At 42.2% G+C, this 25,022-nt stretch overlaps 1 protein-coding gene across 1 annotated transcript; it reads right to left on the bottom strand.

Annotated features, from left to right (window-relative positions):
* Positions 1 to 334: 334 nt before the first annotated feature.
* On the bottom strand, positions 335 to 16,115 carry CAPN6 (calpain 6; the record flags this gene model as incomplete). The annotated part of the gene is made up of 12 exons (XM_084258321.1): positions 335 to 517; positions 1,113 to 1,249; positions 1,728 to 1,849; positions 2,406 to 2,608; positions 2,783 to 2,905; positions 4,640 to 4,826; positions 4,933 to 5,010; positions 5,227 to 5,420; positions 5,986 to 6,178; positions 6,659 to 6,867; positions 7,876 to 8,007; positions 15,951 to 16,115. The coding sequence occupies 12 exons, from the start codon at positions 16,113 to 16,115 to the stop codon at positions 335 to 337; spliced, it is 1,926 nt and encodes a 641-aa protein (XP_084114447.1).
* Between the last annotated feature and the right edge of the window lie 8,907 nt (positions 16,116 to 25,022).

Here is a 25,022-nt window from a genome sequence, read left to right on the forward strand (position 1 = left end):
GCAAAAATACCTATGAAGTATCCAGGCTGTTGTTAATGACCTGCTCGAATCTCACCCCCGGAAGCCCCAGAGATCTTTTCTTGGCCAACATAAGTATGATCTCCAGATAAGACTGTCATCTCCCCCTGTCCAGCTGCTGGAGGTATATAGGTTTGTAGCTACTGATGCTACTTGGATCGGGAGGTATGGGGAACTTATCAGAAGAAAGGAAAAGTTAATTACTGTGAATTTTTTTCTTTCAAAAGATTACAAATCTTAGATAAGACCTGGCGTCTGACAGAAAAAAAAAATAAAGTATGGAAGCTCTGTCAGTATTCTCCAGAGTGGGAGAGACTTAGAGCTCAGTGAGATCATCGCTGGAAATGACCTTGAAGCTGATGTGACCTTGCTTGACTTTGGCAGTCGGGCCACCCTTCTTGCGCAGGTACAGAGACTTCAGATCACGGCAGTCGCTGGGGTCAGCATCCAGAGTCACCTGCCCCAGGAACTGGTCACAGAATTTTCGGCTGTTCCAGACCTGGAGAAACAAGTCAAGAGAATGAAGACGACTAACCCCCCATGAGACTGGAATCCGTATTAGGTGGCAACTAGAACCTCAGGCTGAGCTTGGAGAGCTGTTTCAAAATCAAGAGACTATGTTTCTTGATACTTCTCTGTGTGAGGGGAAGATATCTCCAAAAGTGTAGGTGGCAAATCAGTAGGCTGACCTCAGGGTCAACCTTGTCTTGTGAGATGCCTACCTAAAGGCAGCACTCAGAAGCATTAAAACAGAAAAATGGCCAAATGGTGATAGTCCAAGTATGACCTTGCAGAATGTGGGGCACTTGAACTAGCATGTTTCCCCTGATGGAAATTTACAGCAAATGTGCTAACATCTCTACCTGTGAGCATGTGGGCTTCTTCCCACAATGAAAGAGAGGAAAGAATATTTAGGATGGAGGTTAATAAGGAAGTCAGTTTCTGTGCCTGCTGGGACGAGTCTTTGAGTACAAAACAAACTGAAAACCAGAATGACCCTTGTGGTGTGTTCTAGACACAGGTGAGGCACTTGAAATAATCTCCTACTGGTACTGAAGCTGAACCCTCGAGGGGGTCCCTATCCATATACTTACCTGCACAATGATAGGGATGTCAGTGGTCCTTCTGTAGAAAATGGCCTGGGTGTCAAAAATGGCATGGATGGTATTCTTTTGCACAGGGGAACGGACCTCTTCCTTTCCACACTTGATGACCAAATACGGGTTTACAGCTGGAACAAAGTGACATTTGTTTTTTAAGGCAGTCATTAAATTTCCCTTTCTAGATACAGGAGGCACAATGTCACTAAATCTATCTGGGGGCTTTTGCCATAACCTCTGTGTTCCAGAATGACCTAGGAATCAACACCTGCCCCTGCTTCCCTTTTCTTTTCCACACTTTAAATAGGAACATAAAATGAGCAGTGTAGAGGTATAGCCCAAAGAAGCTGACATCCATTCTGACTTCCCCAGACTGAAAATACACTGGAGAGAAACGTTCGTGGCCATCTTTTTTTTTTTTAATTTTTTTTGTGGGACCCTTGCCAGTGGCCAGGGAACAAACCGGCGCTGCAGAGGCTGCGGGCAGCCTCGCAGCTCAGCGCTCAACCGCTGCGCCACCAGGGGAGGCCCTCATGGCCATCTTTTCTAACCATACATGCAAGAAATGAAACTGACTTTGACCTTCCCAGACACCCCTGCAGGTCTTACTTTCATTGGCGTACTTCTTCTCCAGGCCCTCAGCGCTGTGAACAGTGATCTGAGTAACTACCTTTGGGTAGCCACGAGCCAGGTTCCAGCAGGACATTTTGGGCATGTCCAGAGTCAGCTCCCTGCAACATGAAAAAGAAGCTCTATCACCTGACGATGAATGCACTTTGATGAGGCTTGCCGAAGCTGATGCTGTTGTTGCAAAGGATGAAATACTGCATGTCCGAGCCCATGCGTCCTCAGACACAGCTTATAGTTTATGTTTTCCTTTCTCCTTGCTGTATGGACCAGCAGGTGAAGATCTGAATAGGCAGGGCTGGGTGAAAACGTAGCTTTGGTGACCCAGTACTCAGAACATAGTAGAGGATCAGCGCGGAGTGCCAGCTGTTTAAGAGCAGAGTCAGCCAGAGAACAGAAGGTAAAGCGTAAGTGGAAAAGCTCAGGTTAAAGACCCATTCCCCTTGAATGGCAGCTCAGAGCTCTGCAGCTCACACCTCCTCTGGGGAGTTTCTGAGAGCCCCACTTTGAGAAGTATTTTGACTACTACCATTACAGCGAAATTTGAACTTGAACAAGTTGTCCCTTTGACTATCTACTTGGGGGAGAAAGATCTAGAGGGTTAGGACTGGAGGCAAGGCAGAGAACCGGAGTTGGCAGGGTTGGCCAAGGAAACTGAACCTGAGCTGGACAGGCACTTCAGAGAAGATTCTCAGGAGAAACTCGCTGGTGCGGCCGTGCTGGAACATGGTTGGAACAAGCACATAGTTGCCCTTCTTCAGGTACTTGCTCAGAAACACGGTGCGGGTGTCAATATAGGTGGAAGTACCAGCGCGCTCCTGGATGTACAGGTGGTGGAGGCGGAATTTACGGTTCATCTCCACCTGGAAATGAAATTGAAGGAGACTCTCTTGTGCTCAAATCAGAATTTTTTGTACTGGAAGACTCTAGGTCCTCTTTGTTGGCTATCCCCAGGTCTTTCTTAATTTCCCTAATCCCAAGCCATTAGGATCATTGGCCCTGCCCTCATTCTCTCTGCTGGAAATGCTTATTCTTACCTTGAAGAGCTCAAAGCCAATGATGTAATTGTCAGGTCTTCCCATGCGGCGGTAAGTACGCAGGTCCTTCTGCTGCAGTGACATGATGACCTTGTGGCCATCCTCAGGCACAGTGAAGATGTACTAAAGGAAAGAGGCCACCAAGGAGCTTAGTTAACACTTCCATTGCAGACGAGCCAGCTGCAACTTCAGGGAAGAAAACTCTACACTGGGAAGCAGAGCCTTGGGTTTTGTTCTGGGCTTTGACCAGACAGCAAGGCCTTGGAGAATTCACTGACTTGCTAAGGATCAATCATAATACTTATTTCTTCCTATGACATTTAACATGTGTTGAGAGACAACTTTGTGACTAGGCCTTTGATACCAAAGAGCATATGCGTTGCTTTTTTATGTTCTTGGGTATTTGTTTTCATTATTATCCCTTGTTTTGAAAAATGGTACACAGAAAAATTCCAGAATCTATAAAGACAGAAAGTGTTCTTGTTTGATTTAACCTGACTCTGCAGCCTCCCCCTGAGCTAGGTTCCTGTGCCAGCCCAGACATGTGGCTTGTATAAGGGCTGGATCCACTCCTTTGGAGAATTAATGCTTTGCTACCAGTACTTTAGCGAAGAGGCAGGCCAGTGCTAGAGACTGTGCAAACATCACATCATCTGGTGGATTATGGTACCATTTGAAAGTTGAACTAAAAGACACCCGATCTCCCTCTCTCTCCCTCCCTTTAATAAGAAACTGAAACATATGCAGAACCATAGGTTCCCAAGGTCAATCCTGTGCAGACACTTAACCAGTGAAGCTGAAAGGGCCATTTTCCCAGCTTGGTATACGTGCTGGATAGTTTAAATATTCCCAGGTTTGTAAATGGATGATTAGTTAGGGAGTAACAGGAGCTTTTTTGCCTTTAGGGACAATTAAGGTGGAGGGGATGAAAGAAAAGTATGAATTAACTAAATCACCCACCACCCTTAGTTTCCTCTAAAATTCCTGGCCAATGAGATCCATAGAAGGAAAAGACACAGCCATATAAGGCAGTAAGACAAGCAGAATGGAATTCTTGTCTCCATGAGTTAGCACATTTGGAGAATAAATTGTCAAGATTATTAGAGGTTCAAGCTTTGGCTGTTTTGAGGTATCCCTATGCTTGACCCCTAATGTGTCACCTGCAATAGCAATGTAAGGGGAGATAGAGTGGGGTCGTTGACAGGTTAGTGATTCAAAGCTTGAGGAAAATGATCTTGTGCTAGATGAGAAATGAAGGTATAATGATAGGGTTGAGAAAAATCACCTGCATGTGAAAGAGGACACGTTTAGCAATTTGTCCCCAAGAGAAAAGTTGGACAATAAAGAGAATGAGAAAGAAATGAGAGGAGGCAGGCAGTGCCCAGGAGCCACACCAAACCATAAGACCAGGAGAGAGGCAGCCAGAGGAGGTAATTCAGATTTGATAATATTGTCAAGGTACGTCTCTGTAAAGAGACACAGTCTGCCGTACTTTACGTGCATCTGAGCCAATCCCTAGGCATCTTGACTGATAAATATTATGCAATGGCTAGAAATGGAATAATGGATATCAAAGAAGTACTCCAAGATGAGACCTGGATTACACTGCCTTGATAACTTTAAGGCAAAGAAAAAGAAGTGATTCAAACCTGGGGATGCCAGAAGTGGGGTGTGGAGCAAAGGGAAGAGGGTACCCTATGGACTAGGTGGAGGACTGTGGGTGCCTTGGTGGTGGGTGCGATGTGGCAACATGCATCTGAAGAGATGTGAGCCTCTACCTATAAAGCATATAGTGTCTTAAACCAATGTTATCTCTATAAAGAAAATAATACAATAATAATTTTTTTAAAAAAAAACCTGGGGATTCTGCAGGAAGGTATCACGGTTGTTATAGCAACCCCCTGAACGATTCATCAGGGGATCATCATCCACAGTCCAGCATCCCACCAATGACTCCAGCTCCTTGCGGCCAAAAATAGGGTTGTTCACATTGCGGCAGACATTCAGTTCATGAAAGTTGCGGCAAAAATCCTCCAGGCTCATCCTGAATGGAATGAGTGCAGGAAAGAAATGAAGATGGTACTTCATACATACCCCTGTGGTTCCATGTGGAAGCCCCAGTTCCCTTAGCACAGAAAACCTCTACTTACCAAAACTCTCCATCATCAGACATCACAAGCCCCAGGTTCTTGCGATCTGTTGCAGTCAGTTGCTGCCACTCCTCAGAACTGAAGGCAAATAAGGAACAAAGAGATAAACCCTAAGTTTGCCATGGCCATGGAAACATAGTGCCAAAGGAACAGAAGATATGGAGAGTTGGACCTGCCTGATCTTACCTCCGGCTGGGTCATAGATCCTGTGACAACACTAGTGGTGAGGAGGGATGGGTGTGAGAGAATTATTGGGCTTTGGGGATATAGCAGTCAAGGTGAAAGGCCACTCACATTTCACTCCAGGGGCCACTCCATTCCTGTCTTCCCAAGGGGTTCCTCAGGCGAACCATGTATAGCTTTTCAGTACTGAACACTTCCACGAGTCTCTCTCCAAGACGGATCTTGCGAATATCAGTCATGGTGTAGGTATGGCCCTTCAGTAGACCCCAATCAGTTTCAACTTCTTGTTCCTCCTGATTGGGAGACTGAGAGCAAAGAGACATAACCACACAAGAACTGGTAGACCCAACGCCTGGCTCCTCCTCTTCCTTGATTGGCTTACCCCTGGTTGAAACCAGTTCTCCCCATGCAAGTGGAAATTTGACACTGACACCTAACTTGATGCAAAGCAAGTGAAAGAAAGGATTTAATAAAGCAAATGATTTAAACAACTCAGATTCAAACGACTCATTGATATGAATGGCATTAAAATTTGATGGAGTTGGTTTATTCCTTGAGCCAACAGCTATAACCTCAACATCCAGGAGCAGAGGCAGGAGGAATAATTTAGCAGAAGCTACTTGTATAAGCTCAGATATTGTGCTGTTCCCCACAGGATGACTTGTACAAAAGGATAAAAAGTTAAAATTCCTCCACCTCTGTGTCAGGACTCCATGGGTATTGTTAGCTTCCTGAGTGAATAAAGGCATTTCATGGATCTCTGGGTCAAGGGTGATGTGCCCCACCAAATTTTGTAAACCCCTCTTCCAGAAGTGAGCGAGAGTGCTTTGTTTATTTGTTGTTTGTTCGTTTGTTTTGGTGACTACAAACCTCAATGGAGCAACAGATCAGACCTCCTTTTGTAAATGTTTTGTACAGTTCTCCAAACAACTTGTACTTCTCCTCAACAAGCTCAGTGTATCTTCCCTTCTGCATGTCAACAGTTTCAGCCAACGTGCCAGTGAAATCCACAATGATATCAGTGGTGGTCAAACCATCAAGGGCCTCATAACATCCAAGCAGCCTAGGGGCAAACATGCAAGCTTATCTTTGTAAAATTACTTTTCCAGGTGAGGGCATATTGTTCCCAAGAATTAAAACAGTATCTGCTCAGCTAACTTTTCTTTAGATGTAAAATGAGAGATATTTTGAGACTACAGTCAGAGATTACTAGATTTAGGCTATATTGACAAAGGATAGGCCATGCAGAAATTTCTTTCTACAGGAAAGTAGTGGACAAAGAGAAAATTTGAGTCCATAATACCATGTGATCTGCAGATAAGCAGCAGGAAGGGGCACTGAGTAGCAGATGGGGTTTAAGAGAAATCAGAACAGGTGATTTCTCTCTCGTCTAAAAGTTCAGAGGTTCAGTTCCAGGCCCTAAGCGATGCCTTGGGTCTAACAGAGGTCCTATCCAATTTAAATTCCAGTCCAGGAGGGGATGTGTTCCCAAGCATAAATGTAGCCTCCCTTTTCTTATGTAACCCACAACCCTCCTCCTTACTTTGCATAAGCTTTTTCCAACAGAGCGTTCCAAAATTCGTTCATGGATGTGGAGAAGGAGAAAACCAGATCTCCATTGATAGTGGGCAGCAAGTCATCAATCACCACCTCGGTCCATTCTCCAAAATGCCAGAAACGGAAGCGAAATATTCCAGCATATTTATCTAGTTTTCGAGGGTCCCATTCCTGTTCCTTATGGTTGGGAATTGTCTGGAAAGAGCATTCAGTCAGCTGTTATGCACTTCACTACATCCAAATATTAAAATTACAGTTGACGCCTGGAAAGTCAACGTCAAAACAGGAAACAACTAATGCATTCTGCTCGGGTCTAGGTTTGGAAGTCCTAGGTAGGACATTCTTTCCACAACTTCTGCTTCACCAGTTCAGTTTTGCTGAGGGTACTATTACCATACCCATCCCAAATAAACACAGGGTGACAGGACAGCCAGTTAGGGGTTAATTTCCCACAGGTAATCTACAAAATGCATCATGACATGTTGTCGATACAAAAGTATTCATGATTGCCTATTTAACCACATGAACAAAGCATTTTAAAACAGCAAAATCAATTTAAATGTAAGGCCCCCTGTGACTTATGTTTTTAAATATCCATCCTGTCATTTCTAGGATGGATATCCTATATAATATAGATATAAGAAATTCTCCTTTAATGTAACAATTGCATATTAATCTTCTAAAGTTAATTTTTCTGAAGAAAATGCTAACTTAATCTCAAATCAAGTCAACACTTCACTGCTCTGAACTCTACTTAAATGCCAAAGGAATTGTTGTACTTTTAATAATTTATTAGAACCTTTTCAAGGATCTATTTCCATCTTACTCACCTTTTCCGCTATTCACATCTGTTAATGACTTTCTGGCCTCCATTGGTTTATACCCAGCAAGCACAAATAATACAAGTATGCAGAGCTGCTGGGTCAAAGCACTGCGTGGCAAAAGATCGACTAGTATGTATAGAAAAGCAAATAGAGTAAAATGTTAATGTAGTATCTAGGTGAGTATGTGAGTGTTCATTATAGTATTCTTCCGACTTTTTGTATTTGTGAAAACTCTCATAATATAATGGAGTCAGCTAGTTAATATCTCTGCCTTAACAGAAGAAATTAACAAACTAAGTTATAAGCTGACTTTCCCTAAAGTCATTAAAGAAGATAAGAAGGTATAAATGCAGTGAGGTCCCACAGAAGGGGGAGATACCTTTGTCCAGTGAGACTCCTGAACTGCCAAGCAGGAGAATGCAGAGACCATTGGCTTATGTCCCAGTCTCCCTTGGATCAGCTGGTGGTTGCTGATGTTGCCCACAATCAGACGAGGGTCGTCGCAGATGTCCTGTGGGTACAATAATTGGTTATAAGAGTCTAGGAAAGTTTCTGAAGAGTCAGGAAGATTAGGGTGAAACAGGAAGATTGTGAGTGAAAACACAAAGCAGTAGATACTCTAACCACAGGGAAAAGATCTGTGGGGAAGTGTCAGGAGAAATGGAAAGAAAGAGTATGAGACAGGATGAGATAGATGTGCTGATAGTGGCCCTTGGACATAGCTATCATTAGGATTTAGTAGTTTTCACCCCAGCAGTGAATTTTAAAAGAGAACTAAGGATTATCCGGTCTGATCCTATCTGTCAAGATGAGATTTCTTGGACCACCTGTGCTTGAAAGGCTGCTTGAACTTAAGATACAAGGCCTGACGGGGATAAACATTGATGCTCCCTCTCTAGGAAAATGAGTTAGGAGACCCTAGACGTGAAGCCCTTTCTTAACATAAAGCAAGGGCAACACGGTCTCCATGACAACTAGAGTTGTCCACATCTTTGGATGAATAGAGATGGCAGCAGCATGAATAGTAAGTGGTAATGGATCACTCATAGGAACCCTTCAACGGACACTCTTTTCCATGGTGAAAGTTCTGAGGGAGTCTGGACAGGTTGGGCAATATTTGTTCGGGATGTAAATGCATGTCTTCCGTCAAGATATCCTTGGCTGTGTCATTCCACCGTGAGTAGAAAAATGAGACCCAAATAATACAAATACAATACAATGTGACGGGGATACAGTGGAGGCATTTTTAAAGCATAATTGAGTGTCCAGATAAAGGATCTCTAAAGCTACCCCAGTGGTAGGCCAAATAGATTCCATGGAATGACTACAGTTAGGCTGTTGGACAAAGGGGAGGTATGGAGATATAAGGGGTAGAGAGACAGGCATGGACAAAGGCATAGCTGCATACATGCACCATATAATTGAAGACATGATTGTGTGACTCAGTGTTTCAGCACTCACAGAGTTCAAAGGCAGGAAATACCAATGAAGTCTTGAGTAGATGGAGAAAGTTTCGTGGAGGAGGCAGTTGGCCGGTACCTTGACATTCTGCTTACAAAGCAGAAATAAATCCTAGTCTCAAAGGGAAAGAAAATCTAGACATACATCTTTTAAAAAATTGTTCAATAGAGACAACTATATTTTTCCGGTTCTCAAACCTCTTTTTCTTAATGAACATAATTCTCCTTGATTAAGGGTCTGGTTACAGAATGAAACATTCCATATATTCTTTAAAAGCCAAAATAACTCTGGAAAGGAATAGGCATTCTGGAGAGAGACAAGTCCAAACTGAAGATTAATTGGGCATCCCTTTGCCAAAATGAGAGGGTTAGGTGGGTTGTCAGCTGTGGATTTTCTGGTCTTTTTTTTTTAGATGCAAATCTGGTGTCTCCTTATGAGTTTTTTGTCTCAGCAGAAAACTTCCATCTTAAAAAATATTTTTTATGGGTTGGGAGTTGCTTACTTTTTCCTATATTGAGCATAAAGCAGGTATGTAGGATGAATTAGATTCTAATATTCTTACTTTTCTCATTGTTTCTTTACCCTTTCTAAGATGAAGCTCAACAGTTTTTCCTCTTGGGTTAGGCATTACCACTTTATTTGGAACCAAATGTAAAGCTATACAATGATTTCTTGGACTTAGATAATGCATCTAGTAGTTTCCTAACATGGAAAAACAATGAAGTGAGCATTGATATGTGGGAAAGTGTGCTTTTAGATTATTAAGGCAATTTATTTGCTGGTTTTATGTAGAGTTATTAGTGGTTGGGATTATATTACAGTGTTTTGAATTTCCATACAGCTTTCATTTCACAGCAGGGATCTAGGTTCAACCAATACTTCTGGCATGTCAACTTCTATTCATAATATAAATGCTCAAAAAAAGACACATAATCAGAACTTGGGTAATTATTCTCCAGTAGAACTGAGCTGAACAAAGCTAATATATATCTCTATTTCTTTCTATCTATCTATCTATCTATCTATCTATCTATCTATCTATCTATCTATCTATCGTGTGTGTGTGTGTGTTTGTGTGTGTGTGTCAAGCTGTGTGCAATCATGGGAGAATGAAAATTTAGGCAGAAAAACCCTTATTTTCCACTTGCTTTTATAAACTGGCCCATGCCCCAGTCTTATTTCACCACTCTTCATACATGATGGATGGCTATTTAACAATAGGGTTTTAAAACATAAGTTAACAGTCAAAGTTGGAAGGAATTTTAGAAGTTATTTAGCTAACCACTTTATTTTATAAATGAGGAAACAGGCTTAGAGAAGTTTCTTCAGAACCACATACAGTTTGAGAAAGAACCAGAAGACCTCAGTTGGTCCATGCCTCTGCCTTTAGGTTTATCAATGACTGCCTCAAAAAGGGTGATCTTGTGCAGCTCTCCAGGGGCAGAGATGCAAACATTTCTCTCCGTCACCCATTCAGTGCTTACTGCTTGCTTTTTAACACTCATCTAAAAGCTCTCCATTATTCTAGAAATTTAAGTCATATCTTAACTTTGAGTTCCAGGTTAACTATCACCAATAGGCTTTAATAGTCTCAACGTAGTCCACTAAGTATCTATCAGTCTCTGATGTATGTCAGCCCCATCTAGACGTAGAACAGGGGATAAAACATAAAGCTACATATTATATCTCTTTAAGGACTTGAAACACTAGACAGCAGCTAAGGAGGTGGAGAGGGTAAACAATACTGAATCCATGCAAACCCAGTGATCAAATGGAATTTTTGGTGTCAAATTTGAAAACAATGACATGGTTGTTTATTGACTTTTTACTTAGTTTTAGAAACCTGGGGGGGGGGATAAAGAATCATGGATGGAGCAATTTTTCTGTAACTCAAAGCTGAGATGCAGAGTGCAGATGGGACATTCCAGTCCCAGCTCTGCTGCAGTGGTTGGGAGGGGTTTGGGGAAGAGGTCACAACTCACATATTCACATATTTGGGTGGCTTGGGCGGGAGGGGAGATGCTGAGCCCCTAATGGCTCCCAGCTGTGTTGGCACAGTTGATGTGATCCTTGAACTGGGCTGTTTGTCAAGGTAAAATAATTTCTTAGGGAGAAACACACACAACTGGGAAGTTGAGCACCAAGGGTAAAATCAGGAACAGTCTACATACTTGCATTCCCAAGCCAAAGCCTTCTACAAGCCAAGTAGCTTCTTCAGGAAGTATGATCTCTTAGTTGAGCATTAAGGGATCTTCCTAATGTCCTCACCTCAGTCCCCTTCCCAGAAACCTTTACGAGTGAAGGGAGGAATGCAATGGCAAGACCCAGAGCCCTCACATGCCACTCTATGTGGCACTCTTTGTACCTGCCACATCTAAACCTTTATCAATTTTTTTTTCTTACACAGATGAAATTTGCTGGCATTAGACACTGAGGTCTAGAGTAAACATTAGGAAGTACAAAAAACCCAAAAGATTATTTAGGGAACCAGAATTCAGAATGGAAGCACTTTCGAAGTGCTGCACACAACCAAGCAGGACAGGAGGGATATGGGTATGGACGCCTAAAAGAAAGACGAGCCCTGCGGTACTTGTATTATCACTAAGTCCATGGTTCTACGTTGTCCCAAAAGGCTCAGGACTGCCTTTCAGGACCTAAGGCCTGTGAGTTAGTCCACAGAGCAATTGTCTTAAGAAAATGAAACCATCTCTGGGAAGAACATTTATAGATGGACTTGGGTTCAAGGACTACTGTTAGATCAGCCTTTCAAAGTATCCGCATTACCTGCCATGGGTGGGGGGGTGTTGCTTCTGTGTGAAAGATCTTTTCATCAGTAAAACCTTTTCTTCCTTCCTAACCTCCCCAAGGAAAACTCAGTATGGAACTTGGTAATAAGATCTTAAATCCAACTTGCACTTCAAGTCTCTACATGATTATCTTCTTAGTTGAACCTGCAGCCTTCTGCTAGGAGACTCAAGGCATAAATGTCAAACTGCTTTATTGGGAGGAATTTATATATTCATGCAATGGAATACTATTCGGCAATAAAAAATACGAACAAACTGATGCATGCTACCACATGGATGATTCTTGAAACCATTATGCTAAGCAAAATAATCCAGTTACACTTATGATTCCATCTTAAGTGAAATGTCCAGTACAGACAAATCTAGATACAAACTGAAAATAGATTAGGGATTGCCTCTGACTTCGGGGGTGGTGGAGATGAAGTGAGGGTTACTCACTGCAAATGTACACAAGGGATTTTCTTGAGATGACCCAACACAGTGAAATAGTCCTAAGTGAACTAAGTGAAGTGGGACACCTGGGTGAGGGTGAAGCAGTGGAGGCTGAGATCTAGATCAGGAGAGATGACAGGTGCTGTGTAAGTGCCCTTCTTTCCCCCACAGCTGGCTGTGCAAATCCTCATAAGACCTGCTCCCTTTCAGTTGGGGTTTAGATATGTCTGACTTTAAGATAGTATTGGAACTGAGTATGTCAGTCCAGAAAGAAAACCAGAACAGCAAGTAGAGAGAGTGGCTGGGGGAAGCTGGCAAAGAAGTGTTTTTATGGGAATTTAGTGGCCAGATTGCAATCTAAAAAGCCAACCTGCAGTCTTAGGATCACACTGTAACTTAGTATAATTCATCTCTTAGAATTTATTAAGAGTTCCTAAGCCAAGACCCTAGGAAGATAGGAAGGCTGGTTCAGGAGTACAGGCCTCGGGGAATATATCTGTGTTCCCAGAATGCTAGGGCGTTGCTGGGGCCATTGGACTGCCAAAGGAGTTAAAGAAAGGATTTTCCTCGAAAGGGTATGGCATAAGAGCTGGCACTGAACAACTACAAAACGCTCTTATGATTCCTGTCTATCTAAAGTTGTTCCTTAGGGAAAAGCAAAGAAATGACAAGCGTGAGGAAGAGAAACTCATTGCACTAGGACAGTGGGACTTGACTGGAGTGAATTGTTTTGATGAGTGTTTATCGGCATGGAGGCCTATACATTTATGGCAGAAGCTTTTCAACACTGGAGAGGAAATAAAAAGAAAATATCAGGTTAATTATGCTTCTTCCATTTTAAAAGCATCAGAAAGTAGCCACGGTTAAGCATGAGGCTCTCTGGCATGCCAAGGGACAAGATGTCGGTAAGCTTCCCTGCAAACCAGCATCTCGACCTTGCCAATGAGGCGGGTGAGGCCAATGACCCATCTGGGCTTCCTGAGCCAATTCAGAGAGGCCCAGGGCTGTCTGTAGGCTTTCCTGATGGGAGGCCAGAGAACTTGACGTGGTTCTTGACCACAGATTTGGCCTCCACTCTAACTGGAAAGGAATTCACAGCTCTTTGAGGAGGCTCAGATGGTGGTCCAGAACCTTGTTTTTCCCCTACTTCCCACAAAAGGTCCCCTCCAATTCACAGTGATCGCCCCTTCTTCAAAACCCTGCATGATTTACTGTTTGTATGCCTGAAAATTGCATATCTTACATCCAGCATTGATTCATTATTTAACTCTTTGATAGTGCAATATTTATCTCTTCAGTTAGAATGGGAGTGCCTCATGCCAAGCTGTGTCTGTATCTTGCACAGAAACTGACATGGAATAGCTGCTCAATAAACGTGTCTCAAGTGTCTGACTCTCCCTGAAGACTTAATTAAAACTAAACTCACCATATGCTCTCAAAAAGGAGAATACAGATTAGCTCATGAATGTACAGCATCAACAAAGTGAGGAAGAATGTGAGAACCACTGGAGAGAAACTACCAAGTTTAGCAAAAGAAACACACAAACACACACAGCTCTTTGCCCCAGGAATGGTGGAATGCTAGAAGATAAACTAATGCGGGCTTTGAAGTCATACCTGGATTCATATCACAGTTGGCTAGCAGTCAGACGTGGGCTACTTCTTACCTTTTCTGGAGATCCAGATAAAATGATGTGGTCACTCTCTTTATTTTTAAACCAGGATAAAAGAGTTACATCAGATTAATTTTTAAGATACCTACCTTGTTGAGCAATAGTAAGTAAGAATGCAGTGAAAAAATTTGTATAAGAGCTTCCGAACACAGTATATGGGCCCAAGGGAGACATAGGACAAATACCTATTTCTTTTTCCACCCATAACCTTTCATCCTCCTTGACACTCCCTGACCCTGGAAGGGGTGTGCGGGCCTCAGAAGCAAGATGGCCTATTATCATGGTTACTCATTTTTTCCGTTCCCTGCTAATCCATCCAAGATTCAATCCATAAAAATTGGAAAAAGAAGGGAAAGGACTAAAGAGTGAGCCGAGCAAGAGAAAGGAAGATGTGTCTAAAGACCAGCTAGTAGAAGAAGCTCTGTTAGCTTTCTTCACATCTGGGAAATGGCTTCACAAGAACTTGCAATTTTGCCATAGAGCCAATCTCCTTCCACCTCCTCTAGAAGCTCACTCCCAGCAATCACTTGTTTTCTCTGCATCTTGGACTTATCCTTTACTACTTAACCTATAAGTAGGTTCAAGTTTTTTACTATTTTTAAAATACATACTCTCCCCCAAAACTCTCTGAATTTCCTGTCTCCTTTTCAACTACTTCCGCCCTGTTGACCTCCTTTGTCTCATATCCTAGCAGCAGAAAAGAGTGGTGCCCCTCATTAGCACATCCTCTTGTAAATGTGGCCTCCAGACAACCTTTCTCTATTTTCTTCACACTTTTCTAGAAGAAGAAAAAAACCTCTACACACTTAATTAGTGACTAGTGAATTTTGCTCATGTTTTGCCAGATTTCATTGCCTACCAGTGATCTGCAAGGACGTCAACAACTGAGGAACAGATAGAGGGAGTACAATCTTCCCTCATGGAGAAAACATCCAGATTGCATAGTATCAATGGCTATCATACTTCATGGGCAAAATACCTGAGCTATGTCCTCCCAGTCACATAGTAAACAAGGACCTTGAAGTGACTGACATATCTTGGCACCACCTGGTGGCAACCTTTATAATTGAAGTAGCTCTTGCAAGAACTCCATTTAGGAGTTTAGGTTGTGGACGTTGCAACTAAAAAGCTCTGTACTTCTGAATCATTACAGTGTTTTAAACCAACAGCACCTAAAAAAAAATAAACAAACAGCAATAGCTTGCTCATTGAAAAAGGCAAGCCTTGAGTTGTTGACAGGAGTGGTTCCATAACTGGGCACAGAAAGGTACATGATTCATTAGGGTCAAACAGTGTTCCAGATATTGTGAAGATCAAAGAACTTGCATTTCATCATAGCTCTCTATGGCCTATCTACCTTGTCAGCCACATTGGAAAGATGCCAGGATAGAAAATGCTTCTATGTTGTTGTACCCTGTAGATACATCAGGGTTGCCACTTATTTTCTGGAATTCTCCATCATGCCATCATTTTATATTTTGAGCTCCCGATCACGTAGTGCTTGTGAGGAGGCCCTGTACCTTGATTTAGAGACACAACATATAGATGTGCCACAGAGAACCATATTAATATGTGGTGAAGAGCTGTGGTTCTACTTGAATCCCACTGGTTGTGAGAGGGTTTAGGCAATGGTATCTGAAGATCAGTAGAGGAGCCTCCCTCCCTGAATGTAAATACCCTCTTGTCCCTGTAGAGTTCATTTCATTTCTCCTTGCTATGTAAAGAATGTTTCCTCCTCACTGGCCTGAGGTTATCCCGAAGTTGCTGTGATAGGTAACTCAGTAAGGAGACAAAGAACTTGCTTTTTGAGTTACCATATTTACTCAAATGAACTTCCAAAAGAAAACAAACAGCTATGTCTCTTGCTTGTCCTGTTTAAACTACTGATTCTGACATTTGATTAAAATTTAAGACTCGTCCAGCTAGAGTCAGAAACACAGGTCCATGGAACTTCTAATGTAAACGTTCTGCCCTAAATTGGTCTACATGCAGCAGGCCGAGCAGGCAAAATTGTGGACAGAGTACAATTATGATGAAAAAAAAGAGCAAGAGGGAAGCAGAAAGTGAAAACAGAAAGTTACCTGGGGCCGCTTCCACACCACCTTTCCTGGGAGCAGTCGGTTGTAGAAAAGTGAATCATTCTCAGGCAGAAATGTTGGGTCACAGAAAAGTCTACCATCTTTGATGCATTCCTGCTTCAGTTCCTGGTATTTCTGGTTTTTAAAGAGCTTCAGAGGAGGACCCATAATGTCAAACGGTGTCTAGAATGAGAAAAATTACCATTGGACAAAGAAATGTTTGAGTCTTTTAAAGATTACCTAAGATTAGAAAGAACAGTAGTTACCACAGAGACTTATCCCAGGAGCATATCAAGAATGTGTTTACAGGAAGTCACCATTTTCTGGGACAGAAGGATTCAGGCTCTGCTACTAACTAGTTGGGGCTTTGACCATTTCAAGGTGTCACTTTCTTTCTCTGCTAAATGGGGTAATATGGGCCTTAACAAACTTGTTGGGAAAATAGATATTATTATTTAACATTTATATGTAAAGATTGCAAGTTAAACATGAATCATCATATCAAAAGCAATCTCCCAGTTTACACTAAGCTGGAGGAGCATCTCAAGGCAAAAATAAAATAAAATAATAAAACAATGCTAAGTTTGAAGATAAAGGGAAAAAATTGCTTTCCTATATTCAAAATAAGTTAGTGCCCTGAAGGGCCACATATTTTGTGCTTGAGGGGAGAGAAGCAGCCCCTTTCATCGGGCTAACAAGCTCTCTTACACAATTCTTTCCCTTTTGGCATTGAAAGAGCTTTGCATTTTTATTCCTGGCCAAGAAAGCTAGTACAAGAAAGAGCTCAGCAGATGGCCTCCAAAGACAAGGAAAGATAGAAAGATTGTATGTGTCTTTCTTCTTTAAAGTCTAATGTGCAATCATTGCCTGTGATAAAAGGCGGACTCTGAAATTCAATTACCCTCATTTGGGGGACTATAGATTCTTATCCCATGGCAATAAACTGTTGCTTTCTTTTCTTTAAAAAAAAGTCTCACATGGCTAAATAGAGAATTAATATAGCAGCTCTTCAAGAAGCATCTATAGGCGTGCCTCTCACTCAAAACTGATTTTTATGAGGATAATTTGAAAGGCAAATTTGATTTTAAACAGCTTTGGGGTGATAATGGAGTTTTCAAAGCCTTTGCTTGATTCACAAAGATAGATTGTAATGATGTTAATGATCCTCTCATAACATTCAATAGTGAATGAGAAGAGGGTTGTGAAACTGACATGATGCCAGTGATTTCAAAACATGTTTTCAGGATAGCTGTGTCTATATTTTATGATGAGGGTTGAAACAAAATATCTGACTAAGGTCAGAGTATCTGCTAAAAAAAGTAGATGAAATTTGGGGAAAAAAGGCAACATTAATACTCTAAGGAGTATATGGGTAACACAGCTCAAATAAATGAGTTAATTTAGAGTTAACAGTCAACCACTATTTTATAAAAAGTGTGATATTAGTCAGACCTCTACCCTCTTATTTCATGTCCTTTCAATATTACATAGACAAGCAGTTTACAAAAACCAGTTGTTAAGGACATTTAAGAGAGAGGCACTCTTATAGGCGTTGCCTGAACAGCCACTACATTCTCTGTTTAGCCATGTAAGGTTTTTTTTTTTTAAAAAAAAGAGAAGAAAACAACAATGCACTGTCATAGGATAAGATCTATAGTTCCCAAATGAGTGGCTACACTAGCAAAGAAACCCCCCAATCAAAGACTATAAAAATTTAACCCAATGTTATTGAAACCTGTAATATATGTAAGCAAATTTACCTTTTTCTGAATCCATGAAATAAGAAGCTTACATTAACCCATTTGTACATAACCTTACTTACTGATGATTGCTTTTCAAATTGAAGACCATGGAATACTGCAAAATACTGAAATTCCCCAGTCATCAAATTTAAATTTGCTCATGCATTTTAAACATTAAAAGTGTATTTTGTTGCGTTTGAAGGTATCAGTAATAAGTTTCCATTAAGCAGCATCAGGGCCAATCTGAATGTTTGCCCAGGCTCCTTTCTGGAGTCGATTACAAACGGACCCCAATTTTCATGTGTGTTCAAACTTTTAACAAACACGACTCTTGCTTTCCCTGGAAGGTTTGGTGGCTTGCCAGAGGCTGGGGACTATAAATGGGGGACAGTATGGGGCAATTAGGATACTTAGTTTGCCAGAAACTCCTAGTCCCTGAACATTTTGGATAAATGAGTATTTCCTGTTCTTGGGGAAGGGTCTCTGCCCTCATCAGTCTTTCTTGCTACTCAAATGGCAAGGCAGGCAGGAGCTATACAGAGAGGGTCTGTCTATAGACAGAAGCACGATCAATTGAAAATAAAAACCAGGTTTTTGATAGTAAAAACCAGTAGGCTCCAGTAGACTCTTTCAGAGACAGAAGGTAGTGCTGGTGTAAATAGGTCAAACTTTTTGGGTGAGAATGCCTACATTTTGGTGACTCATAGTAAATAAGGAGTAGCAGGCTGGTAGCATATGGTTTGACAGTCTTGCACTGGAGTGCAATTGTAGCCCCCGGTCTCATCAGACTTCCAGAAGCGTTTACCCATATTTTATGACTACATAACAGGAGAAGTCTTCCATTTGCTCTGATCTTGGTTTTTGTATGTGTGTGTGCACCTCCACTTTCTCATCAAAAGAGCAGGTTTCTCTATCTGACTCTTCTTACACTGAAGCTGTACCTAACTGTTTAGTTAAAAGTATTTTTGATTAAGTAGAAAGGGCACCATACGTTCAAGACATACACTGCAATCCCTCTCCATGCTTGGCACAGAGTTAGGAGCACACTCACTGTTCAGTAAAGATTTGGTGAATGGATAACAATTTTAAGTAGAAAATTAGTGTTTTTATGCAACTTATTGTTTGAAATGTACATTTCTGTTCATGTTCTCTTCATGGCGGCCACATTTAGTAGATATTATCTGCACCCTCCATTTTGTATCTGCAAAAAGGACAGGAGAGAAGGGACAGCCAGAAATCGGCAGAGCCGACTCAAACCTGGGTCTGCATCACACCAGGTTTAAAGGCCAAATTCCCCTCACACTGCTTTTGGTTACTACTCCTTAAAGAAAGGAGGTTTTTTTTTTTTCCTACCTCAAATAAGGAGAACTCTCCAAAGCAAACATGATATCTAACTTCGAGGCATTCTGCCTAGGATTTACTGCCAGGGTAGATATTGAAAAGGTTCTTTATTTTAATGGCTTGATGATTATGGGAGAATGCGAACTCTTCACATATGAAAGGATTTCTCCATTAACTTTCAGAAAACTGGGACACCCAGAGATTTGTAAGTTGCTCTGGTCATAAATAACAGCACATATGAGAGTGGAGGGTGGAATTCTCCTCTGTCACTGCAACCAACAGTGAAGAGAAGAGAACCTTTAAGTTAGAGAGCTCATGGGAGGAATGCTGGTAAACAGAATCAGAGTCCCTAGCTAACAAAGAAAATATACTCATTTCAGAAGAGGGATCCTGTGTCCAGAAAAGGTAGGTAGTATCATGGGGGGTTGGGTGAAACAGAGTGTGGGGTTTGCACTGAGGTAATGATCTTCAGCAGAACTGTTTGAATTGGGATCTATGGCTAGAGATAGGAGGAAGGCCTCAAGGGCCAAGGTTGAGTGGGAGAGAGGAGTCGGGAGTATGGAAAACTGGGAACTGTCAGGGGAGCTAAGGGAGCCTGCCACGTGGACTACGGGCTAGAGTAAGGAGAGGGAGTTTTTGCTACTGACTGGAAAATTGGGGAAGCTGGATAAATTCTCAAGAGGAAAATCACTTGCTTCATACCTGTGGGTCAGCCTGCATCCAGAAACCAGGTTTCGCTCTAAAAACATAAAATCTGTCTAGGTTTACCAAAGAGAATCTTTATCTAATAAAGGCCATCCAGTCTACGGTTTACAAACTGATTGGGATGAACAGGAGGGCTACGAAGGGCATTTAAGGAAGAGAACGGAGAGAGCATGGTCTCAGAGCCATCGGCCCTGCCTAGCTTCCTTTTTTCCCCCCATTTTCCCCTTGGCACTGTCCTTGAGGCAAAATTGGACATAAAAGCAATTAAGAGTTTGTAGGTTAAACTGAATTCGGAAGATCTAACTCTGCCCTGGCACGAAGTAGGCACCACTTTAGCAACACTCAACACGACGTCTCCTCACACACACCAGGGGGTGGTGTGGTGAGAGAAATGGGGCTTGGAGAGGAAGAAGTAATAAAGATTCCACGTGCACATGTTACAGAGAAAAGTGCTTTCCGAGTCTTCACCGGCAGCGTCATAGCCCCACCTGTGGGCATGCCCCCACCAAGGAGCAGACGGCTCCTCAGATTCCAACTGTTGGCCAGATATTCTGGGGTCCCAAAGACCCATACAAATCCTCTGATCCGGCATCCTACATAACGCCTCTATTCTGGTCAGAGAGAGGACACAGTCAAAGTAATTCAAAGCAAAGAAAGAGCACACAATTCCTTTAATTCCATTGATGAAGAACTCTATCAAAAAATAAAAAAGAAATTCAGAATCATAAAAAGAGCTCAGGTAGTCAGAAGATCCAGGATCCTGTCCCAAATACTACCCATTCGTCGAGATTCCATCTCTGTCCCTCAGTTTCCCCTAAGGACTACCAGAGTCTGATGGCTGTCTCTTCTACCTCAGATGTTATCAGGGTGGGCCCTAATAAAATGAAGTACGTGAGCATACTTTTTAACTGTTAAAGATAAGACCAACATGGGACAGTAGTATTAAGAAATTATCTTTTGCAGTTCATTAAATGTCTTATCTGTCCTTTCTGGAAACTGGGGTGATTTGATTATAAGCTTTAAATAAGACACTCACTGGCATTTATAAGACCAATAGAAAATGCCTATGCACCACTCTCTAACTCCTTTTTTTTTTTTTTTTTTTTGGCTGACATACTGCTGTACCCATTTTTTCCCTCTTGGCTAAATAAGTCCATCCTATAAGTCTAATTTTACTGCCTTGAGAGACTCTAATTGCAATTTTTATAGAATGTTACAGTGGAAGGGCTCTTAGACATCGCTGAGTCCAACTCCTAGCCTTTACAGGAAGGGACTTGCCCAAGGTTACATAGTGACAGAATTGGCACCAAACCTTGGACCTCCCGACTCTTTTCAGCACAATTTAAAAAGGTGTGGGGGGGTGGGGGAGGGCACACGCAAACCTAAAACGCCAAGACATTGTTTTTGAAAATTCTGTCTTCTTCTTATAAGCATGCACTCAGTTGTTTTGCTTTTGAATTGCATGCTGTCAGAAGGTGAGATGATTTCAAATCAAGGCTAATCAAAGAAACACTGTTTGGGGGTCACAAAGGGGCTTTTTCTGCTTTTAATTTAGGAGCTGAAAACTCCCAAGGATACAGAAAGCCTGCTTTTTAACCTATTCCTGACTACACAAGTGTTTGGACTTTTTCCTAGTCTGCCACAGACTCTGAGGATAAATAAAGAATGCTATTCAAATCCAAAGTATTTACACACGCGCTCGTGCACACGTACATGCGACTGTGCATGCACGCACACGCACGCATTGCTAGAGGAATTAAAGAGTTAATTAGCAGTTCCCCAAAGAATCTTTTAAAAAATGACTTCAGACTATAAAATGTCCTTAATCACAATAAAGATGAGCAAATGATATATTAGCTGAATTTCAACAAAACTTTAATATTCAATTATACAAACCAGGATGTTTTACCCTGAAGCTAGAAGTGATGGGCAGAAAGGCAGAATGATGGGCAGGACATCAGAAATTGCTTAATTTTCTCATGGGCTTTTCACCAAACTTTGAGTTCCAAACTCACAGAACCTATTTTTTCAATTGCAATGTTCTGCTCCTTTTTGTGCCTGCCCCCCCACCCCCACCCGCCCAGCCTGCTCAGGTCAAATGACCCAGTTAAGCCCCTAAAACATGAGTGGCAGTGTAATGGGGGGGGAACAGAGCCCCCAAATACAAATCAAAATTTGAACCAAGGCAAGAAACAGAGAAGAACAAAACCAGGCTGGCCAGGGACTGAAAAAGAAATAGGCAAGATCTACCAGATCGGGAGGACCCCCCAGCTGTGCAGACAAGAATGTCTCTGTGGATACTCGTTTCTATGCAACAGTATCCAGACCATGCACCCCACTTCCAGGGCTTAAAGTTTCCTAGAGTGGCTCTAAGATTTTGCCTGCGTTTCAACAATTTGCTCACAGCTGTGAGTCAACAGAAGCTAGAATGACGCCCTAACAATCAGCCTGGGTTCTCCCTTTCACCCCACACCATCCTCAGGTTTGTCCTCCCTTACCAGGTATTTTGGGTAACAGAGGACCAAAAAAAAAAAATCTGAACAGATTTGCCAAGAAAAATTTCATTGCTAGATAACCACTATCACTCCACACACCCTCAAAAACTCCATTAATTTTGAAGTTTCCAAACCGCTACCAGGCACCTCTATTCCATCCAGACAAACCATAAAGTTGTAACTGTGGAGCTTGATGAACTATAGAGCTGGAGTTTATTCACCTCTTTTAGACTCCAAGTTATTCAGCAAATAAATGTCAGGATTAAAGTTTGCAAATACCTTCTCCCCTCACCTGAGTTCTCCCAGGAGTTTTGCTTTTGCTGCCACTGCCGCTGCCGCAGCTGCTGCTCTTGGCCAGGTAACCCCCACAGAGTCTGTCCAGTCAGTGCGGCTGAACAAAGATTCTGGCTTTCTTAACCTGAAAACTATTTGGGCTATACCAAGCTCTGCTCACAGGGGGAGGTGCCTCGCAGAAACTTCAGGAGCCTTTGCCCCTCCCAGCAGTCAGAAACTGATCCTGAGTCATGAGGAAAATCTGGAAGGCGCCCCTGCCAGATGTGCAGACGGGATGCCCACTCCAGATCCACCCACCAGCAAATTGGAAAACCCAGGAAGCCACGTTTGAAAGCTCTTTCTGTTCCAAGGAGAAATAGGACTTTCAGGGAGGGGTCAGAGAGAATTCGGACTTTTCTGTCCCAGGGCTAGTAACACAAACACGGACCTCACTCCAGAGAGGACATGGAGGGGGAAATCTTTAAGTCTTGGCAAAGTTCTTGAGGGCTAAACTGCAGACATGGCCCTTGCACACTGATCTAGGATAGTGATGAGACGTCAGCAAAGGAGTGTGAGTAGAAGCGGAGCTAATGGGACACAGAAGAAACAATTGCTGTGGGAAGCAACAAGTTACATTTGGCCAAGGGCAGAGAGAAATGAGCATTAATGGTGAAGTAGATGGAGTTGGATAACATGGCAGTTGTAAGAAGCCTAATTTTTAGCGACAGGTCTGTGGAGTGTTTGCCTTGCAGTGTTAGGCAAAAAGCAGAGGAAATATCTGTTTGCTCTGAAAGGCCAGTGAAGAGGCTTCGGCAGGGTATCCAGACCTCTGTGTACTAGTCTGCGTCCCAGTCAAGGTCCCACTCCCTGAGACAGTTTACACATTTACGGGGACGCGATTCCCAGGGACACTGTTCTCAAGTTTTTCCTTTCAGTTTTCACAGACTGTGAAGACTCCTGCCATCTCATTCCCCAGCTCCCTCAACCAAAGTGGTGGAAGGAGGGAGGAGAGGAGAGAGGAAGGAGGGGGGAAGGGAGGGAGGGGGAGGGGGGGAGAGAGAGAGAAACTAGTGAGCAAAATGGAGCAGTGTATTTTCCTTACCTTCTGGCCCCACAGCATATTTTCAAGAAACAAATCTGAGCCCTCTGCCTTGGTATTTCCCCACAATATCCTCTGCCTGCTCACCCTCTTTGCCAAGATGAAGTTGAGGTAGATGTGGTGAGCAATACAAAATGCCAGCACCCAGGAGGGTTAGGAATTTCAATGTTGGCCCCCAACTTGGTTCCAGTGGCAGATTACTCAAGCGAACACCCTCATATTGGGCTTGGAAACCAAGGACGGGGGGCTTTGCCTCTTCTTCTTCAGTCTTTTCCACCTCCATGCTTTTCATATGAATAGGGAATCAGAGAATCTGAGAATTTGAAAAAAAAAAAAAACAACTTCGAGGCCACATCTCCCCTCCTGCTCAGTGCAAAAAATATTCTGCTGAGACAGAGCACTCATCCCTCTGAAAAGCAGCTTGCTCCACGTTTGGGCAGTTTCTCATTGTTAAAGGTCTCCTCCTTAAGTAAACAAAAATTAGCCTCACACAAACTATTTCTAATTCCTCTTTCACATGACAAACCTTTCAAATATCTGTCATGTCACCCAAGTCTGCTCTCCTCCGGACTAAACATTCCCAGTTCACTTAAACCAGGCCTCATAGGACATGGTTTCCAGGCTTTGCCATTCTGGTTGTCTTTTCAATGGAGATCTGCTCAGTGTGTAGCTTCTAACTCAATTAAAATCCTCTTTTGTTTCTTACTTGAACTTACTTGACCTACTACAAGAACTACTTGAACTACTACTATTAGTGCTTGATTTTTATTCAGTTGATTTTTATTTTAACCTAAAATAATGTGTTCCCTGCTCATTTTTCTACACCTTGAGTCTCTCATCTTGAATATCAAATTCCTATAGCAATGTACATGGAATATATTTTTTAATACTGTGCATATAGCTGAGATCTATATAAAAAAGATATTTTTCTACTTCTCCAGAACCAATTCTTGTCCTCTTGAGGGTGATATCATTCCCCTTGAGAGTGTGTGCTCTATATTACCAAGTTTCTTTTATCTGCCTATTTGATCAACCAGGCTAAGAAATGTATTGAATGAGATAGGGCCCAGGACAGAATACTGTAGAGTAACCTTAGAGCCCTCCCCTTATTAACAATCACTTCTTAAAATGTTGTTCAAACATGAAGCAACCTGTGTATAACTCTTGCTATCATCCAGCTCCTATTTCCCCATCTTCTTGGAGACATTTTCAAAGATCTCTCTGAGATCCAGATGTATTATGCTATGGTATTCCTTCCATCTACCCTTCTAGATAGATACCAATTTTAAAAAGGAAATGGGTTTAGTTAAGCATGACTTGTTTTTAGTGAGCTCATGCTTATCCCTGGTGATTTCCGTCCGCTCTTTTTCAAAAACCTCACGAATAATCTACTCAATAGTGCATTCTATACTTTTGCCAA

The sequence above is a fragment of the Talpa europaea genome, assembly GCF_964194135.1.
Source record: "Talpa europaea genome assembly, chromosome: X".
NCBI lineage: Eukaryota > Metazoa > Chordata > Mammalia > Eulipotyphla > Talpidae > Talpa > Talpa europaea.